Source organism: Callospermophilus lateralis, chromosome 16 (genome assembly GCF_048772815.1).
Source record: "Callospermophilus lateralis isolate mCalLat2 chromosome 16, mCalLat2.hap1, whole genome shotgun sequence".
Lineage (NCBI taxonomy): Eukaryota > Metazoa > Chordata > Mammalia > Rodentia > Sciuridae > Callospermophilus > Callospermophilus lateralis.
This window is the reverse complement of record NC_135320.1, coordinates 75,165,840-75,185,063: the sequence shown is the minus strand read 5'-3', so window position 1 is coordinate 75,185,063 and position 19,224 is coordinate 75,165,840. Positions and strand designations below refer to the sequence as shown.

At 34.5% G+C, this 19,224-nt stretch overlaps 1 protein-coding gene across 3 annotated transcripts in view; it reads right to left on the bottom strand.

Annotated features, from left to right (window-relative positions):
- Tbc1d31 (TBC1 domain family member 31) overlaps positions 1-19,224 on the bottom strand; it is a 70,598-nt gene that overhangs the window by 40,547 nt on the left and 10,827 nt on the right. For all 3 annotated transcript variants that reach the window (XM_076835692.2, XM_076835693.2, XM_076835694.2), the window contains exons 3-7: positions 18,052-18,167; positions 15,614-15,792; positions 8,342-8,493; positions 5,559-5,718; positions 3,685-3,885 (exon numbers count right to left, since the gene is read on the bottom strand). In XM_076835692.2, coding sequence (XP_076691807.2) covers positions 3,685-3,885; positions 5,559-5,718; positions 8,342-8,493; positions 15,614-15,792; positions 18,052-18,167 — 808 coding nt within the window. The remainder of the gene's footprint in view (positions 1-3,684; positions 3,886-5,558; positions 5,719-8,341; positions 8,494-15,613; positions 15,793-18,051; positions 18,168-19,224) is intronic.

Sequence of the window (19,224 nt, the reverse complement as noted above, 5' to 3'; positions counted from 1 at the left end):
GGAAAATAGGTCTTTATATATGATTTCTGAAATTATGTATAATTATTCTTCAGGTAAAAAGTATAAGAAAAATGTCTAACAATGTTTTCTTTTCCTTCTTCTTCTTTTTTTTTTTTTTTTTTTTTTGTACAAGGGATTGAACCTAGGAGAGCTTTTAAATTCTTTTAAATTTTGGGACAGGGTCTCATTAGATTGCTGAGGGCTTACTAATTTGCTGAGGCTGGCCATGAACTTGTGATCCTCCTGCTTTAGCTTCCCAAGCCACTGGATTACAGGAGTGTGCCATAGCACCCAGCTTTAAGATTATTGACTAATAAAGCAAATTTCTGCCATATTTCTTTGAAGAAGAATGATACATGATTAATATCAGCAATAGGTAGAATTTAATTATTCCTTGAAACCTGGCCTAAAACCATACAGTGCAAACCCATTTCCATGCTTACATGACAAGGTTAGTAGTACAGTGACACTCTACTCCAGAGAAGGTATAGCTGCCCAGGTGGTCATCAAAACTCTGAGGGAACCACCCTCACAGTCCTCAGGCTCAAGTGACATCCAAGGAAGAGGAAACTGCCAAATGACTTTCCTCTGACAGCACAGGACTCCCACCTCTCTGTCCAGACTCAAGGCTATAATCCACACAGTGAGGACTGTCAGTTCTTTACTATATCAACTGCTCTGAGGCAGCTCAGATGGCATGACTTAGGATCCAAACCCTTATTTTTAATGGGGTATATCAAATGGGAAAATAACCAACAACTTCCATGTATGCAAGGTAAAAGGACTCATTAGAATCTGTTCTCCATACATCATATTCTCTTTGAAATCAGAAGATACTCCTTATTCAAAAGAAATAAGTAGATAAGGTCACTGAGACTTTCCACATTCTAAACACAATTAAAGCACAACGACCATTTATATTCTATGATTCAGTTCTTTAATTCTTCATCTATGGAATAGAATTAAAAGTAGTCTTGACTTAAATATTATGTTCATCTTTAATATCCGTAGTTTATCTGCTCTCTGACTTCAACCCTATCCTGTAAATTTGTATCAAACTTTTTTTTTATTCTAATGTTGTTTTCCCCTAGTTGTACTTCATCGTCCACCTGAATTACAACCTCCAAGAGTCAGGGCCTGAGATGTGACCTGATTTGACATACCTTTGTACTGTTACAATTTCAACACATAAGAATCCATTTACTTATTAGCCCAGTATCAGAAATTCTCTCAGGACAAGGAAAGTGCAGAAACAAAATGTGGAAGGAATGGTACACAGGTGGATTCAGGTTTTTAGAAAATATGCAGCTTAAGATCCATAAAGACAAAGATGGTGCAGGGGATGTACCCAAAACTTGGAAAGAGTATTCCACCTTGTTTAAATTAAGCTGGGTTTTCTGTTCAATGTCATCTCAATTTGCTCAATAAATAAGAGCATGGAGGAACTCTATGAGTCACTCCTACCATAGTTGTTCTCAGATACCTCCCTGCCTCTTTCTATGGTTTAGTTAGTACTGAAAAACTGACTAATAAGGCTGAAAAGTCTCTCATTAAGGATAGATAATGTACAAATATTTTTAAATATATTAATATATAATAAATATTACAATACATAAAATATTGCTATATGTTATGTGTAAACATAATAATCTAAATAAGAACCACAGAGTATAATCCAATGTTAGAGAAGATGCATGTTTATAGACACCTACACATACACATGTTTAGATTTATTCGCAGCTCTGTGGATTTACTTCAAACACTGAATGAGTGAATATTGAACCCTGATTCTAGGGGAAAAGAGTTAAATTCCTGGGAGCCCCTGGCCACAACATTTTCATCAACTGATCAATAATATAACCTTGTTTTATGTGTGCTTCTGTTTAAAGAAAGAACTTCATTCAATATACATTGTTGATTCATTATCATTGAACCCAGAGCCCAAAGCAGTGTGACAATGACTAAATGAGTTTTTCTAACATACATATTTTCACTTAAGGCACAGCACAGCCTCCTTGTGCTCAGAAACACCACAGACAACTCTATAGCACTATGACTAGGCTTCACTTTAAACCATGAAATCACAACAGAAAGCCCCAAAGTGCAGAAACATGACACTAAAAGGACCACGAAAAAGAGACAAGATTAGAATACAAGAGCTGCAACAAGAAAGCAAAGTGCTGCCTTGTTCAACTTTAGGGCACAGAGCAACTCAAAATTTTCACTACATCTGCAAATGATTATAAAAGCTCCGCAAGAAATGATTTTGGCATTACAAATAAATTTTAGTGAATAGGCAAATTCTCAAATATACCCACAAAGAGCAAGGGGTGACTGCATATATTTATACAAAAAAGACAAAAGACTGAGAATACAAACATTAAAGTCATCTGAGAATGCTGAGACATTAAGTAATTTTTATTTATTTGTTATCGGTAGCTTTTGATTTTTTTCCTGCAATGAGACACTTATTACTTGTATAATGTTTTTAAAAAGGTAAAGGCAAAAAAGAGACACACACACACACACACACACACATAATACTGTGTTAAGAATCAGACACCTGCTCCACTAGCGACTAGCTGTGTGACTAGGCTGGGGCACAAACTTCCCTAGGATGACCAAGAGTCTGCATACAATCTAACTTGTTAGCTGGAGGGCTTTTAGAGAACCACAGCAGAGGGCTGGGAGTGTATCTGATGTAGGTAACAGATGCAGAAATAAAAATGATTCCAACAAGAGACCATGAATATGTACTAATACATTCAGACTTCATTTTCCATAATAGATGCAATGTATCATCCATGTGGGCTGATTACTGATTATGGACAATAAGAGAAGTTTTAAGTATGGGAAAATAAGTGAGGTAAAAGGATTAGAGAGGACATTGAGAGCCAAGTAGAAGAGTCTGGACAGAATGCAAAAGAAGGAAGCCACCAAAGTGTCATTATTTAAGAAATAATGATGAAAGTATTTTAGAAAAATGTTGTACAGGAGATAATACTGATGGGCAGGGATAACACCGTGGGCTCTGAGGTTAGGGTATTTGTTTAAATTACTGCTATTCATGGGTACTTTATGAGGAAAAAAAACAAGTACAGTTATTATGGTGACAGAGAAGCAGCACACAGATATTTTAAATTTAAGAAATTATATGACTTAGTATTAACAAGATTTAGGAAATAAGGAAACAGTCGCAGAGCTTCAAGTTTTCTAGCCACAAGATGGGAAGAAAGAGGAGACAGAAATAAAGAAACTAAGATTAAATACCTCTTGTGGGAAGGAGATCATGAATGATATCTTGCATGAGACAAGGACACCAAACAAGTCATTTAAAAAGGCAGCCACTTAAGCAAGGAACATTGGTGAGAAATCACAACTGGAAATGTGGCTCTGGGAATAAGAGCAACAAAATACACCAAAAAAATAGGTGGTAAGTTCCAAGTCAGAAAAGAGGAGCATGGATATTCTTCTTCTTCTTCTTTTTTTTTTTTTTTTTTTGTTTCTAGTTAGTTATACATGACAGAAGAATGCATTTCAATTCATTGTACACAAATAGAGCACAACATTTCAATTCTCTGGTTGTACATGATGTAGAGTTGCACTGTTCGTGCAATGGATTTTATTCTTGATACAATACTGAAATGTTTTTAAAAAACTGATGTTGTTTACTTGATATCATACCTTATTTATTTCTTGTGTTAAAGCCTGAACTGAATATATATTCAGACTTCCATTTTCCATAATAGATGCAATGTATCGTCCATGTGGGCTAATTACTGATGTGCTAATTCCTTCATCAAGGCTTCCAATTTCAAAGAGAAGTTTACAAGTCTGTACATTGATAAATCTCATAATACCATCTTGACTTAGCACTCCAAGGACCTAAAGGTAGAAAGAAACAAAGAATTATTAAAAAACATTTCCAATGTCTAAAAGTCAAACTGTATATTCGTATACTTTACTAGGCATGTGTGGATTCATATATGAATATAATTTTTGGTAGGGGGACAAGTGAAGATCCATTCTCAGTGAGACATTATACATTTTAAAAGCACTAATTATGGTTCATGTTGATTTGCTCTGTTCAAGACCAAATCTGGCTTTAACCAGAACTAGGAATGCATCCTGGGAGACTATGAAAGGTGACACAAGAATCTTCCCTCCCCACAGGTATGCCATGTCCACTGACGACATACAGAGGGGATACATGACTGAATAGTTTCAAACCTTTACCTCCACTGCTGTCAGACGCAGAGAAGACAGGGTTTATCTACCAATTCCCCTCTACCTGCACCCATGTCTCCTGGTGAGGCTCCCCACTATTTACCTGTCTTCTGCAATTGTAACTAATATTTGGGGAGTGGAGAAAGATTTTGGGTTGCAAAACATCTTTGTTGTAGATGAGTTAGAGGGAAGCTAGTCTTTTAAGAGAAAAAAAATAATTTGAATTTGAAACATTAAAAGCATGTAATAAAAAAGTTTAAGCAAACAAACTCTCTGCTCTCTGGGCCTTAGGCATAGGCTCTTTCTCAGAGCAGGTAGCTATAAGTGGTAACACCAACTGATTCCTCAAAATGCAGATGCTGCTTGTTATACAAAAGCTAGTTTGGAGGGGACAGTCTCAAAAATGTATTTTTCTCTTCATCAGCTGGTAGAAAACAAACTCCCTCATCTGCAGCTGATGGAAACCTTTTGGTAAGATCCTATCCAAATTATAGATGCACATGATCTTTATGCCATTATTTCAATTCTGGAATTTTATCTTACAAATAGAATGTGTAAAATGGCATTTGCTACGAGCTATTCTGTGCTATATTATTTGTAACAGGAAAGAACTAAAATTAATTAAGGAGCCCAATAATAAAACTGATTTAAAAAAATAAGTAAAAAAGAAGTTCTATACTAACAGAGAATAATCTCCAAATTAAGTGAAGGATAAAAGGTGCAAGGTTTGTATAAAAAGAGGGGAAAACATGATGTTATATATAAAAACAGTGGTTATAGGGGACCAGACCCATGGGAGAAAGGGCTGAGGCCCTTACCACTACCTGCCTTTTATAAGTTTTATAATTTCAACCATGTGAATGTATTATCTATTCAAAAATGTATGATACATATAATAGATATGATACATATATGCAAACATTCTGTATACATATGTATGTATGTACGTATGCATAAAACATAATGAGTGTAATTTGTTAAAGTGTGAGGTCCATGATGGTCAATTAAAATAAGAAAGTTAAGGTAAATATTTGTGAGAAATATAAAGAACATAAGATTTTGCAATTTTTTCAAGTCTAGACTCTTCACAAAAATAATATACTTTAGGGGCTGGAGTTGTGGCTCAGAGGTAGAGCGCTCGCCAAGCATGCATGAGGCACTGGGTTCGATCCTCAGCACCACATAAAAATAAAATAAAGATATTGTGTCCACCTATAAGCAAAAAATAAATATTAAAAAAATATATACTTAGAATTTCAGATTCTTGTCCGTCAGGGTATAAGTTAAATAAGTATAAGCTAAAATAGTTTAATGTCCTACCCATTACTAACCTGATTAGAACCAGCATCAAAACTATCAGGAAGAAATTCCAGATGGCGAATGGCTCTAACTTTAGTTGGCATCTGGATAATTCTGAAGAGCTGTGTAGCTTCCAAGCACCACAAATGAAGGTGATTTGATTTGCCTCCAGCAGCCAGGATTCGACCATCTCTATATTACCAAAAAGATGAAAAAGTAAGACCAGCTGACCTGTCAACAGCATTACGGTTCCACAGAACTTTCTGTGATGACAGAAATGCTCTCTATGCTGTCTAAAGTAGTGACCACTAGCCACATGATTAATGACTGCTTGAATTGTGACCAGTGCTACTAAGGAAATTAATTTTTATTTTTATTAATTTAAATAATCACACGTGGGCAGTGGCTACCAGACAGGACAGTTTACATTTACAGGGGTGTGTATATGCATACATTTTTTTCACCTTTTGTGTTAAGGCATCAGCTTAACAAACACTTGTGTGACCACTTGATCAGGCGTTTTCTGAGTAACATTTACATTTTATAGCATAATCCCTCACTATACAACTATACAACTTTTATATTTCACATACAATTATACAGAATTGATAGTGCATTGCTATACATATAAAAACATTTAAAAAGGCCAAACTTTTCCTACTCAAAGAAGAAAAGGTGCAAAAAGGATAAGTAGTATTGGTTTGCAAGGCTGTTGCTTATTTATTCGAGGACTTATCAAGTTCCTACTAAAAGGCAGCTATCACTGTAGCAGCCAGGGACAGAGAAGGAAATAAAGCTCTTTGAAGAAAGCTATATAGGAAAGTGACAGGACTTGACAATGATTTTTTTTTTTTTAATTGGTACTGGGGATTGAACCCAGGGTCTTAGGCATGCTAGGCAAGCACTCTACCAACTGAGCTAGCCAGTGTCACTGACAATGATTTAAAAGATCACTGTATCTGCTTGTACAGAGACTGATGTTAGGAAATGGAAGTGAAAATAAGTAGACTAAATAAGGAGGCTAGTACAGCAGTCTGAAAAGAGACTAAAGTTGCTTGGGCTAGGGTAAGACCAGTGACAATGGACAAAAAAATTGAACAACTCGATTTGATGAGTGTAATTTGTTAAAGGGTGAGATCCATGATGGTTTGATAGTTGATGGGATTTACTGATGACCTAGAAGAAGAGTGAGAGAAAAGAGGAATTGACCCCAATTTCCTAGCTCTTCCATTGAAGAGGCCTAGAAATACTGATCAACCCAATCACAACAAGATTAGGGGCTCAAAATACCATCTTCCAATAAACTGAACTCACATTCTTTAGAGAAATAGCCGATTCTAGGCTTGGGACAAAACGTACAAGATAGACATGGAATATCTAGACCTATCAGAAAGCATAAAAAGCTACAATAGGCAACTGGAGTGGTATCAAAAGGGATTCAAGAACAAACTTGAAAAGGATCCCACTGGTCAAAGATGAAAGAACCAATGCACCACCAAGGCTATTAATGGCAAGCTGGGCACAGTGAAGTGTGCCTGTAATCCCAGCAACTCTGGAAGCTAAACAGGAGGATCACAAGTTCAAGGCCAGCCCCAGCAACTTATCAAGAGACCTGTCTCATAACAAAAAACAAGAAGGACAGGATGTAGGTGGGTGTTAAAGCACCCCTGGGTTCAATCTACACACACAACAACAAACAAACAAAAACCCCTAAAACTACATTGCATTAAAATGTACCAACTATGTTAAATCAATGAGTCTACAAAGATTAAAGATAAAAAATTTCAATGACCACCTTTGAAAAATGCCAATAAATCAATTTTTACATAGAAAACTGGCTGAAAAAAGAAAGAGGAGAAAATCAAGCACTTTCCTGTTTTTCCTTTACAAACTATATATCAAAGTAATCAGGGTGGACGAGTGGAAGTGTTTCTATGAAAGGGTTCTAATGATAAGTGAAGAAATGACAGAATTAGAACTAGTTAATAAGTGAAGAAGGAAAGTCAAAATAGCACCATTGTGCTAACCACTTGTCCAATAGTGGATCTAGGTAATGATTATTAATGGCCATTAAAATCAGAAGAGAAAGGGTTCTAGATTGCTCCTGAAGAAAGTACACAAACCACTTATAAGATTTTCTTGCTTCTTGCTCAGATAAAGTCTCCAGTTTTTAGATATACAAATATAATCAGCGTACAGGAAATACATACATAATAGTAACATATTAATAATACAACGTAGACATAAAGAGTAAAATCCACAATACATAAAACTGCAGGAGAGATAATCAGTTAACAAATACATATCCACCAAATCCAATGTGTGAACCTTGTTCTGTGGCTGATTTAAACAATTCAGTCATAAAAAAGACAAATCAGGGAAATTTTAACAATGATGTACGGCAATATTAAGAAATATTTAATTTTTAAAACGTGATAATGACTCTATGGTTATGTTCTTAAAATAGCCCTTATCTTTTTTTAGAGATATGCATTGAAATATTTATGGATGAAATGATATACTTAATTTTTGTTCAAAACAATACAGTAGGAGCAATAGATACAGACAAAAACAGGAGTACCCATTAGTTGATTACTGTAGCTGGTCAGAGTACTTAAGAGTTCATGCACCTTTTTATTTTTGTGTATTTTTGAAATTTTGCAAAAATAAAGTAAAAAAAAAAGCCTGCAGACCACGTCTAAATTTGAAGAAAACTGTTCCTTAACTTGACAAGAAGGTAATCAATGAAAATTTGTAATTTTCAGCTGAAATTACATTTCTTTAAAAATTCCCAATGTCTTAAAATGCACGTTACCTGGTCACAGCAAACACTTTATATATAATACTTGAGCTTTCAGGTGGAGCTGGCAATTGATATTTGCAAAAAAGAGTATCACATTCCCAGGCAAAGATGGAATTATCTTTAAAACAGCTGAGGATGGTATTACTTAAAGGAAGAAAGAAAACCTAAAGAGCAATAGAACAAGTTATCTTTTATGTAAGGTACAGATAGTCCTCTTAAAATTATACAGTAAATTTTCCTTTTTTAAAAAAATTAGCTTTATCTAAACTAGAGAAAAATACATTTCTAACACATGACAGGATAATACTGATATTTCATAAATTATAATACACTAAAAAAGAAATGGTAAAACCTTTTCAACTAAAAGATTATGTGACTGTAATGACTAGACAATTCACAAAATTCTAAGTAAAAATCTAAAACTTTTTATCTTTTATTAAAGGACTCAAATGAAAATAACATTCTGAGCATCAAATTAATTCAAAAACCAATGACAGACACATAAACAAACTGATGTTCACACAGTATACAATAATGAAATCACCAAACCACATATCTCTCAGAACATATCCTTCACACACACACACACACACCCAACACATATTCATAAAACACACACACACCCAACACATATTTATAAATTAACTATCAGTCATCAGCCACATAATGTTTCATTGTTTCTTTTCGGTCAACATCGTTGTCTCCTAAATCATAATAGAGCTGTAAAGTTACTATCACCTAGTGAGGTGGTAGCACAACTCATTACTCAAGTGTGTGGGTGATGCTGGTGTAAACAAACCTAATGCACTGTCAGTTGTGAGAGTATAGTTCACACGATAATGTACAGTACATGCTAGCTGATAATAATAAATGACTATGTTTCTGCTCTATGTTTTTATTATACTATATTTTTTTATCATTACTTTAGACTGTACTCGCTCTACTCATTAAAAAAAAAAAAAAAAAAGAAGTATGCTATGTTGCCCTGGAAACAGCCTCATATATGTCATGCTCACCCCATCTCTTGACCACATCAAGAGGCCACATAGGGTGAGTGACCTATGCCATCAGGATTTGTGTTAAGTACACTCTCTTATGTTCATACAACATACAACTGTGAAATCACAAACAACATGTCTCTCAGAACATGACCCTTGTCAGTCAGCAACAGTTCCAATACTAAATGCTGATAAATATTAAAAATACCAGTGAAAGTGCAGGGAAAGGGCAGTGTCACACACTGCTGCAGGAAGTGAACACTAGCTAAAGACATTACACAACCTGTCTCAGCAGTCTTAAAATACATCTCTCAGGTAGTTAATTCATTTCCTAGAGTTAGCCCTTCAGGCAGCCAGGCACAGTGGTGCATGCCTATAGTCTCAGCAACTTGGGAAGTAGGAGGATCCCAAGTTCAAGGCCAATTTTGACAACTTAGTGAGACCCTGTTTCAAATTAAAAAATAAAAAGGGCTGGGGATGTAGCTCAGTGGTTGAGCACCCCTGGCTGGGTTCAACCCCTACTCCCCAGTCACCACAACTACCAAAAAAAAAAAAAAAGAGAGACAGTCCTTTGAGAATAGTTGGAAATCATTTTAAGATAAATATAAGCATTATTTATAAGAATAAAAAGGTGAAAAGGCATACATGATCATATTTTATTACAGATTTGATTTATATAAAGAACTGAGAGTGAAATTCATTAATAGCACAGTTAAAATGTCTTTATTTTACTCTCTTAATTTCCATTTTATACAAGCATTAATAATACTTCCTTTTGATAGTACAAAATTTTAATTAAAATTGACCAACATTTTCTCACCAGAGCTTAAACGGCCTCAAATTCAATTCTATGAATACGTCGGCACAATATTTTTTTTTTTTTTGAGAGAGAGTGGGGGGAGAGAGAATTTTTTAATATTTATTTTTTAGTTTCGGTGGACACAACATCTTTATTTTATTTTTATGTGGTGCTGAGGTTCGAACCCAGCGCCCTGCGCATGCCAGACAAGCTTGTTACTGCTTGAGCCACATCCACAGCCCTGCACAATATTTACACATATACAACACGCCATGAAATATACTGGTTAATTAAAACCATCTATTCTGGATTAATGTCAATCAGACACAATAAAAATGCTAATAACTACATAAAATTCTGGTAGATCATACAAGGATCTGATCTACCTTGTCACTTTTTGTGTTTGGCTCACTTGCTAAACACAACTCCTAGTAGTCTGCTAAGAGATTGATTATGTTAGGAAAATTTATAATATAAAGGTCTTATAGAAGATATTTACAATAAATACATTATAATCTATAATAAATACAATAAGAAACTGTTTGAAAGGCTGGGGCTATGGCTCAGCAGTAGAGTGCTTGCCCAGCACATGCAAGGCTCTGGGTTCAATCCTCAGCACCAAGTAAAAATAAATAAAAATAAATAAAATAAATTATGTCCAACTACAACTAAAAAATAAATATTTTTAAAAAAATATCAAAAATGACATAATATAATAAAATAATATAATATAATAAAATTCTTATTATAATTTAATATAATAAATAATATAATAAAATTCTTTTTATAATTTGCAGTCATTTTTTTCTAGAAAAGTAATAAAGTTTATTCCAACTGGAGAAGCAAAAGCTTAAAAGTTAATGAACATCAATTGCTATTTTAGGGGAATAGTTGTGATAGATTAGTGCCTGCATGATTATTCATTACTAGATTTGTGATTTTAATTGCCAGATTTTAATGATTACAAAATTGTTCTTAATGAATCATATGTCACTATTATTTAGATAGTGTCATCTCTTGATACCATAAAAAACTTAGGAAAAACATTAACAATATATATTGGGGGTGTTGAATTCAGGGATGGGGTTGCAGTTTTTCCTTGTAGAATGTGAAAATCGTAAACTTTCTGTGTTGTCTTTTTTTCTGTTTCCATAATAAAACACCTGAGATTAGGGAATCTGTAAAAGAGGTTTACTTAGTTTACATTTATAGAGGTCTAAGAGTGTGGTACCTCCTCTGGCTCAGCCCTGATGAGGGCTTTCTGGAGACAGTATAGCAGCAACGCTCTGGAAGGATAAGAGAGAGAGGGAGAAACCACAAGGCAAGATAGGAAGCCAGAGGAATTCAGGGGCCAGGCTTGCTCTTTTCACAATCTCTTTCTCCTTTACTAGAGTCCCCCAAGAACTGCATTGATTCCTTCTAAGTGTGGAGCCTCAATGAAGGCCCCATCTCCCAACACTGCTACACTAAGGACCAGCACTTGCACCTTTGAGGGACAAAACACAAATTATATCCAAATCAGAACTTTCCAATTCAATTTTGGGATGTATGTAAGCTGTTCTTAAAGTCTGAAGACTTTAGGATAGTTACATTAGCAAGTTAAGGTCAAATGCATAATTTAGCAAGTTCTCATTGTAAGGAGACCCAGAATTAAGCTTGGCAACACTATTAAATATGTCCTGATATCCATCATAAAGCTTTTTCTGGCTGGGTGTGGTGATGCATGCCTATTATAATCCCAGCAGCTCAGGAGGCTGAGGCAGGTGGATTGCAAGTTCAATGCCAGCCTCAGGAACAAAGTGAGGCTCTGAGCAACTTAGTGAGAACCTGTCTCAAAATGAAAAATTTTAAAAAAGGGGCTGGGAATATGGCTCAGTGGGTACACACCCCTGGGTTCAATCTCTAGTACCTAAATAAATGAATAAAATTAAAAACTTTTTCTGATACATACTGAACCAGAGGAATCATAAAGCCAGGATTTATTCCTAAATCCATGAAGAACTGAATATCTTACTTTGAAGCTTCAACAAAAGAATCACAATGTAATAATTTGAAGAGGTGTAACTGGTTTACCTGAGAAGCAATATGGTGTGATGGAAAGCTTTTCGGAAAGACAGGTTTGAATTCAAACTGCAACTCTTTTTGCAAACAATGCAACACAGGACAAGTTACTTCAGTTTATCCTTTTATAAAAACAATATCTAGTTAAAAATAACTACAAAGTGCCAGTTACATTGTATGTAAGCAACTGGCATCTATTGCTATTAGTATTTCTGCTCCTAATACATACAAAAAAAAAAAAAAAAAAAGAAAAAAAAAATCAATGGAAAGGGGTTAGAGTCCTTTTAAAAATACTTTGAAGGCTAGGTTTGTAGCTCAGTGAGCACTTGCCTCATGTGCGTGAGGCACTGGGTTCAATACTCAGCACCACATTAAAATAAATAAATAAATAAAGATACTGTGTCCATCTACAACTAAAAAAAATTTAAAAAAACAAAACACTTTGAAAGTCAGACATAGTGGCTCACATCTATAATCCCAGCGATTTGGTAGGCTGAGGCAGGAAGATCTCAAGTTCATGGCCACCTAGGCAATTTAGTGAGACTCTGTCTCAAAATAAGAAACAAAAAGGACTGGGGATATATCTCAATGGAAAAGCACCCCTGGGTTCAATCCCCAGTAGCAAATAAATAAATAAAAACACTTTGAAACAAAGATCCATAGTTCTTTGTCTGAAACCTTTGAGGCCAGATGTATTTCAGAATTATTTTCAACTTAAGTACTGCAATATAACACATATTCCATAGCATCATATGACCTATGCCAAGTATGTTATTACAACCTCACATCAATTCAGTTCAAATTTTTGCTGCCCTATTAACCAGGTCAAAACATATTTTGCCACCAAGTTAAACACTTCTGGGCAACCAGCACTGTGCTAAGTGCTTTGCATTGGGAAATATTTTGTTGAAAAGTTTAACATGACTCTATCGCAAAGTCTTTAGATTTAACTTCTAGTTCATAAGAAATGCACAGTAGCAAAAAACAAGCTAAACAACAATGATGAAACACTAAGACAAATACAGAATGTGGGTCATTTTCCAAAACAACTGGCTTGATATCTCCAAAAAGTTAATGTCATGGAGAAAAAAAATGGAACATTTTTAGACTAAAAAGTGGAACATTTTATGATGGCACATAGTGCCATCATAAAATGAACTTCATATGGGAGGGGAGGGGTGGGAAGGGGGAATAGGAAGGACAGCAGAATAAAATAGACATAGTATTGCTGTATGTATATACGTGACTGTATGATCAATGTGATTCTGCAACCTATATACTCAGAATAATGAGAAATTATACCCCATTTGATTCAAAGGTATGATATGTCAAGATCATTGTACTGTCATGTGTAACTAATTAAAACAAATTTTAAAAAAGAATCTGGAAAAAAATTATGTCATTTAAATGAAAATGGATGGATCTTGACACCTATGTTAAGCAAAATAAACCAAACTCAGAAGGCCAAAAAAAAAAAAAAAAAAATGAACTTCATAGCAAAAGACCCAAAGAAAGTTACTTCAAGGATTTCATGCATCAGCAAAATAAATAAATATTTCAAAGTTCTACTTAAAATCTAGAAATCAGAACCTAGAATAAAAATTCAGGATTAGTAAGAATTTAAAAAGACTTAAATTTTACTTTAAGAGTAGGTTATTTATTTCCTATTTTCAACAGTGTAAGCCAGTGGTAGAACTGTCTAGCCCACCTCTAATTTTTGTATAGCCTAGGAACTAAGAATGTTTTACATTTTTAAGGGGCTACATAATTTTACTCTTGGCCTGAAAAGACAAAAACATTTACAATCTAGTTCTTTAAGAAAGAGTTTGCTGGTAATTTATAGACTATGGCGTTCTATTCTTAAAATAGTACACTTATATGCATCTATCATACATATACTTTTTTCCCCAAAATTTAGTTTTATTCTTATACCACTAATATTTGGAATCATACTTTTTTAAACTAAAATGTCTAAATTACCAAGCAAGGTTAGCATTGGCAACTATCCAGTGTGTATAATTTTAATTTCATGGTAAAAGGAACAGATGGTTTTTGTGTTGTTGTTTTATAACTCTATTTCCATTGTGGGCTCCAATTCCCAATGCTCTTTTCTTTGGAATTAAAAATTCAATTTAAGTGCTAAATCAATTAAAGAAGAAAAGACCTACTAAGACATTTAGTCTAAAGCCCTACTGAATAAGCTGGCTATAACTTTATCTCTTTTTAATTATTAAAGGCACACAAAGGAACTCTGGGATTTCCAGGGGGACTACAAAACAAATTTTTGGTTTGACATGCATTACTAGCTGTTCCTGTTAATAACAAAGAAATTAAAAGCAATACTGCAAATACAATATAACCTCAAGCAAAGTAAACTATCACATGGGAGACCTAGATACTCCTGAAAACAGTACTTAGCTAATCAAAAAGAAAAAAATTAAACTTAAAAGCAAAAGAAATGGATTTGTGAGTCTATCTGTATAGTTCTGGGGATTGAACCCAAGGGTACTCTATAACTGAGCTACACCCTGAGCACTTTTAATTTTTAATATATATAAGGTTTTTTAAAAAATATTTTTTTTAGTTGTCGATGGACCTTTATTTTATTCATTTATTTATTTATATGCACTTTTGAGAATTAAACCTAGTGCCTCCCACATTCCAGGCAAGCGCTCTACCACTGAGCCACAACCCCAGACCATATGTTTTTATTTTGAGACAGGGTCTTGCTAAGTTGCTGAGCTTGGACTTGAACTTGTGGTCCTTCCACCCCAGTCTCCCAAGTCACTGGCATTACAGGCATCTGTCACCATTCCCAGTTAAGAAATTGAAAATTTTTTAAAAAGGTAGTATATTTATACAATGGAATACTAATAAGTAATAAAATGGACAAGCTATTGATACCTAAAATATAGATGAAATCTCAAACATTATGCTGAGTAAAAAAACCTTACATAAACTGTTACTGAGTAATTTAATTTGTATGAAATTTTAGAAAAGGCAAAACCAACCTATGGTGGAAAACAGTATACTAGTGCTTAACCAGGAAGGATATGTTGGAAATTTCTGGGATAATGGTAATGATAGGGCTATATAGGTTATATGGGTGTATGCATTTGTTGAACTTAACAAATAAATACTTAAGACCTATGTATTTCATCATATAAAAATCTCAAGTACACTGATGTCTATGATTTAAAACACACTACAAAGAATTAATGAACAGAAGGACGGGAAGATGGATAAATCCATAATACAGACAAATTGCTATATGATTGAAGTTGCTCATAACAAAATTATGGGGCTGCAGCTAGAAACTGAAACCATCACATTGTGAGAGTTGGGTTTTCACAGCTGTAATTATAATAAAACTTCAAAAAAGAAAACTTAGTCTGAAAAGCACATGCCAAGATGCCTATCACTCACCTTCTGTATGCCCACTGACTGGCGAATATTCAGTTTTCTTTTTCTCTGAAAGGTATCCAAGTCCCACAGTTGTGCTGTATCAGAAGAAGTGGTGATGGCATATCTCCCTGATGCATGCACAGAGATTGAAAATACTGATGATTCGTGTCCTCTCATCCAGCTAACTAGCTCCTTGGTGACTATGGTAAAAATAAAATTGTTGCACAAGTGAAGCACTATACATTCTACATGTTCACCTAGACATACTACTGTACGTAAACACTATGCATGAACTGATTTAACTGATAATTACATATTACATAAGGCACCTCCACCAATATCCACGAAAAGGGAAGCCCGCATGGCTGGCTGATAAAGTGTACCATGGGACATGTTAGTAACATGTGTCTGATTGGAGGTATCAGAGGATGAGGCCTACAAAGAGTTTGAGAATAGCCTCAAATGTGACACTGAGTCTGGGAATTTTCTTGTGGGTAATAGTTTCATGTAGAAGAGTAGCATATATGGTCCATATTTTACAAAGAATACTTTGAGCACATATGGAGTATGTACTGGAAGAAGGGAAGATATTGAACAAGATTCCTTTATGTATTGCTATAAAAATCCAGGCAGGAGATGAGGTAAACTAAGAAAGGATAATGGAAAAATGAAATAAATTCAAAAGCTATGAAGGAGAAATATCAAAGGACTTAGTGATCAAATTAATGTATTGAGATAAAGGAGGAATTATGACTCCAGTGGTTCTAGTTATGAAAGTAGATACTGAGACTATTATGTAAGAAAAACATGAGGAAGAACAGATTTTGCAGCATGGGAAAGAGAAAAGTTTGATTTTAAAAATTGATTTTGAGGTGTGTGTATTTGTGTAAGCAGAGAAACTGCCTGGTAAGGAAAACACCAAAAACTATCCATGATAATTATCACTAAGTAGTAAAAGTATAATAATTTTTATTTTATCCTCACACTTCTCTGTAATGTTTCCAAATTTTCTACAGTGGGTAAGCTTTACTTTTATGACCAGAATCCTTCCTCCATAAAGATGGAACTGAGAATAGTCAGAAAGCAAGACAACAACATGGAAACATTCAAACTGGGTCAAAACTGAAGATACAGGAACAAATTTCTTAGAAAAACAGTTGTGGCTTCCAAACACCAATGGAAAGTCTGGTATTAATTAATGACTAATTTTTCACTGGTCTTCAGTAAAATGAAAAAAGGATAATACTGTAAGTTTTTCATAAAGCTAATGTTAAAGTATTATTCTTTAATGTCCCTTGCTTTATTAAATGAAATTATGTTTTTTTCAATGTCAATTAGCAAAATTAAAAATTGATACATTAAGTGGTTCAGCTACTTAGAGAGGTCCTAAGCAACTTAGTGAGACCCTGTCTTAAAGTAAAAAAAAATTTAAAAGGGCTGAAGATATAGCTCAGTGGTAAAGCACCTCTGGATTCGATCTCCAGTAACCCCTCCAAAATGTATATGTATACATATTACAGTAAAATTATAATTTTTATTTTATCCTCATACTTTTCTGTTGTTTCCAAATTTTCTACAGTGAACACGCTTTTTCATATTATATATATACACATATACATATGTATATATTATATATGTATATATAACATAAATAATATATATAATACATTTTATATATGTATATATTACATATAATGTGATATAAAACATACCAGTTATTATACATATATTTTTTTTTCTTTTTAATATATACCTATAGAATAAGGAGTTTTTCCTCCAAAGAGAGGTCTGGTTTTTGTTTAGGCTCCTAGGAGGTAATTTCCCAACCCATTATTCATGGTGGTCCCTTAGGCAACATAAAAATGGTTTATGTTAAGAAGAGAACTCAGTGGGGCCTGACTGCACACAAAGACCAATCATATCATTAGAAGGTCTATGAGTCTAGCCTCTTGGGAGGGCAGGAGCACTAGAAATTTATTCTACCACATGGGCGATATTTCAATCAATCTTGCCTTTATAGTGATAAAACCTGACACCAGGCTTGGTGAACTTCCGGGGTTAGCAATATTGGTGCTGACTGCTACAGGTCAGTGCTGGGAGGGTAACGTGTTCCTGAGGACAAAGGAAGCTTCCCTTTTAGAAGATTCCCAGATTATATTATACCTCTCCTTCCTTTGGCTGGCTCTAATTTTTGCTACGTTATGACTATAATCACAAGTATAATGCTTTTCTAAATTCTGTGAGTTGTTCTAATGAATCACCGAACCTGAAGGTAGTTGGGGAACCATGAGTTGGGAAGCAGCCTATCTGAAGTGAAGAGGGTCCTGGGTCTGTTCCCTACTCTCACCCCACAGCTTGCCACTGTGTCTGAAGTGAGGGCAGTCCTATGGGTTAATTCTTTGCTGTTCTTCAGTCTATGATTTGCTCTGGTTCAAAACTCAAAGAAGAGGACTTCTTACCTATATCAAAGCATTTAACAGAATAATCAGCCAATGCCACAAGGAATTCAGATTTCCTATGAAGATTAAAGGCCAGAGCCGTGCAAGCTTGTGTTGTTCGCTGAACAAGATTAAACCTATGAAGAGATCACTTAGTTAGAATCAGAAATTCTATATATAAATCCACAAATTTTTTGCTGGAGGAGTCTTTAGAAATGAGGAAAATGAGGCCCAGAAAAATGAGCCATTTTGATAGACAAAAAGTAGGTTATGAAAAGTGCTACGTGTCATATTATATGAGTTTGAATTTTACTTACACAAAATGGGAAGCCACCATTAAGTTAGTTTTTTTTTAATTTTTTTTTTAGTTGTAGATGGACACAATACCTTTATTTTATTTATTTTTATGTGGTGCTGAAGATTGAACCCACCTCTTGCGTGCTAGGTAAACGCACTACCCCTGAGCCACAACCCCAGCACCCACCATTAGTTTTTAGCAAAGCAAAATCAGGATCAGGCATGTCTTTTAGGAAGATGTTCCTGGCAGCAATGGCAAATGAATGGAGGGAGGAGCAAGGAAGAAAAGGAATTCATTAAGAAAAGGAGCTCAGTGGTAATGCACCTCTGGATTCAATCAAAGAATACTGGTTATATTAACTTTCATCATTTGTTGTTGTTTTCCTTCAGTACTAGGGATTAAACCCAGGGGTGCTCTACCACTGAGCTACATCCTCTGCCATTTTTATTTATTTATTTTTTTTTTACTATGAGGTCTGTCATTTAACAACAGGATGCAATATATGAGTGTTAACATATAAACAAATATTCAGTTATAAAGACATATTGCATACATAAGGTAAATATAGGTTAAAAAAATGCACTGTAAACCTGGCATGATGGTCCATGCTTGTAATCCAAGCAAACAGGGAAGCTGAGTAATTTCAGAAATTTAAATTCAGCCTCAGCAACTTAGTGTGGTTTCAAGCAACTTAGCAAAACAGTCTCAAAATTTGAAAAAGTGGAGAGAGGGCTTAGGAATGTGGCTCAGTGTATAAAAATACCTAAACTTAAACTGAAATACAAAAAAATAAAAATAAAGTTTAAAATATTATACTTGAGTGTTAAACATCAAAAATAGATTTCATATAATTCTTTTCTCAGTATTCAAAAGTGAAAATAGTAATTTTTGATTTA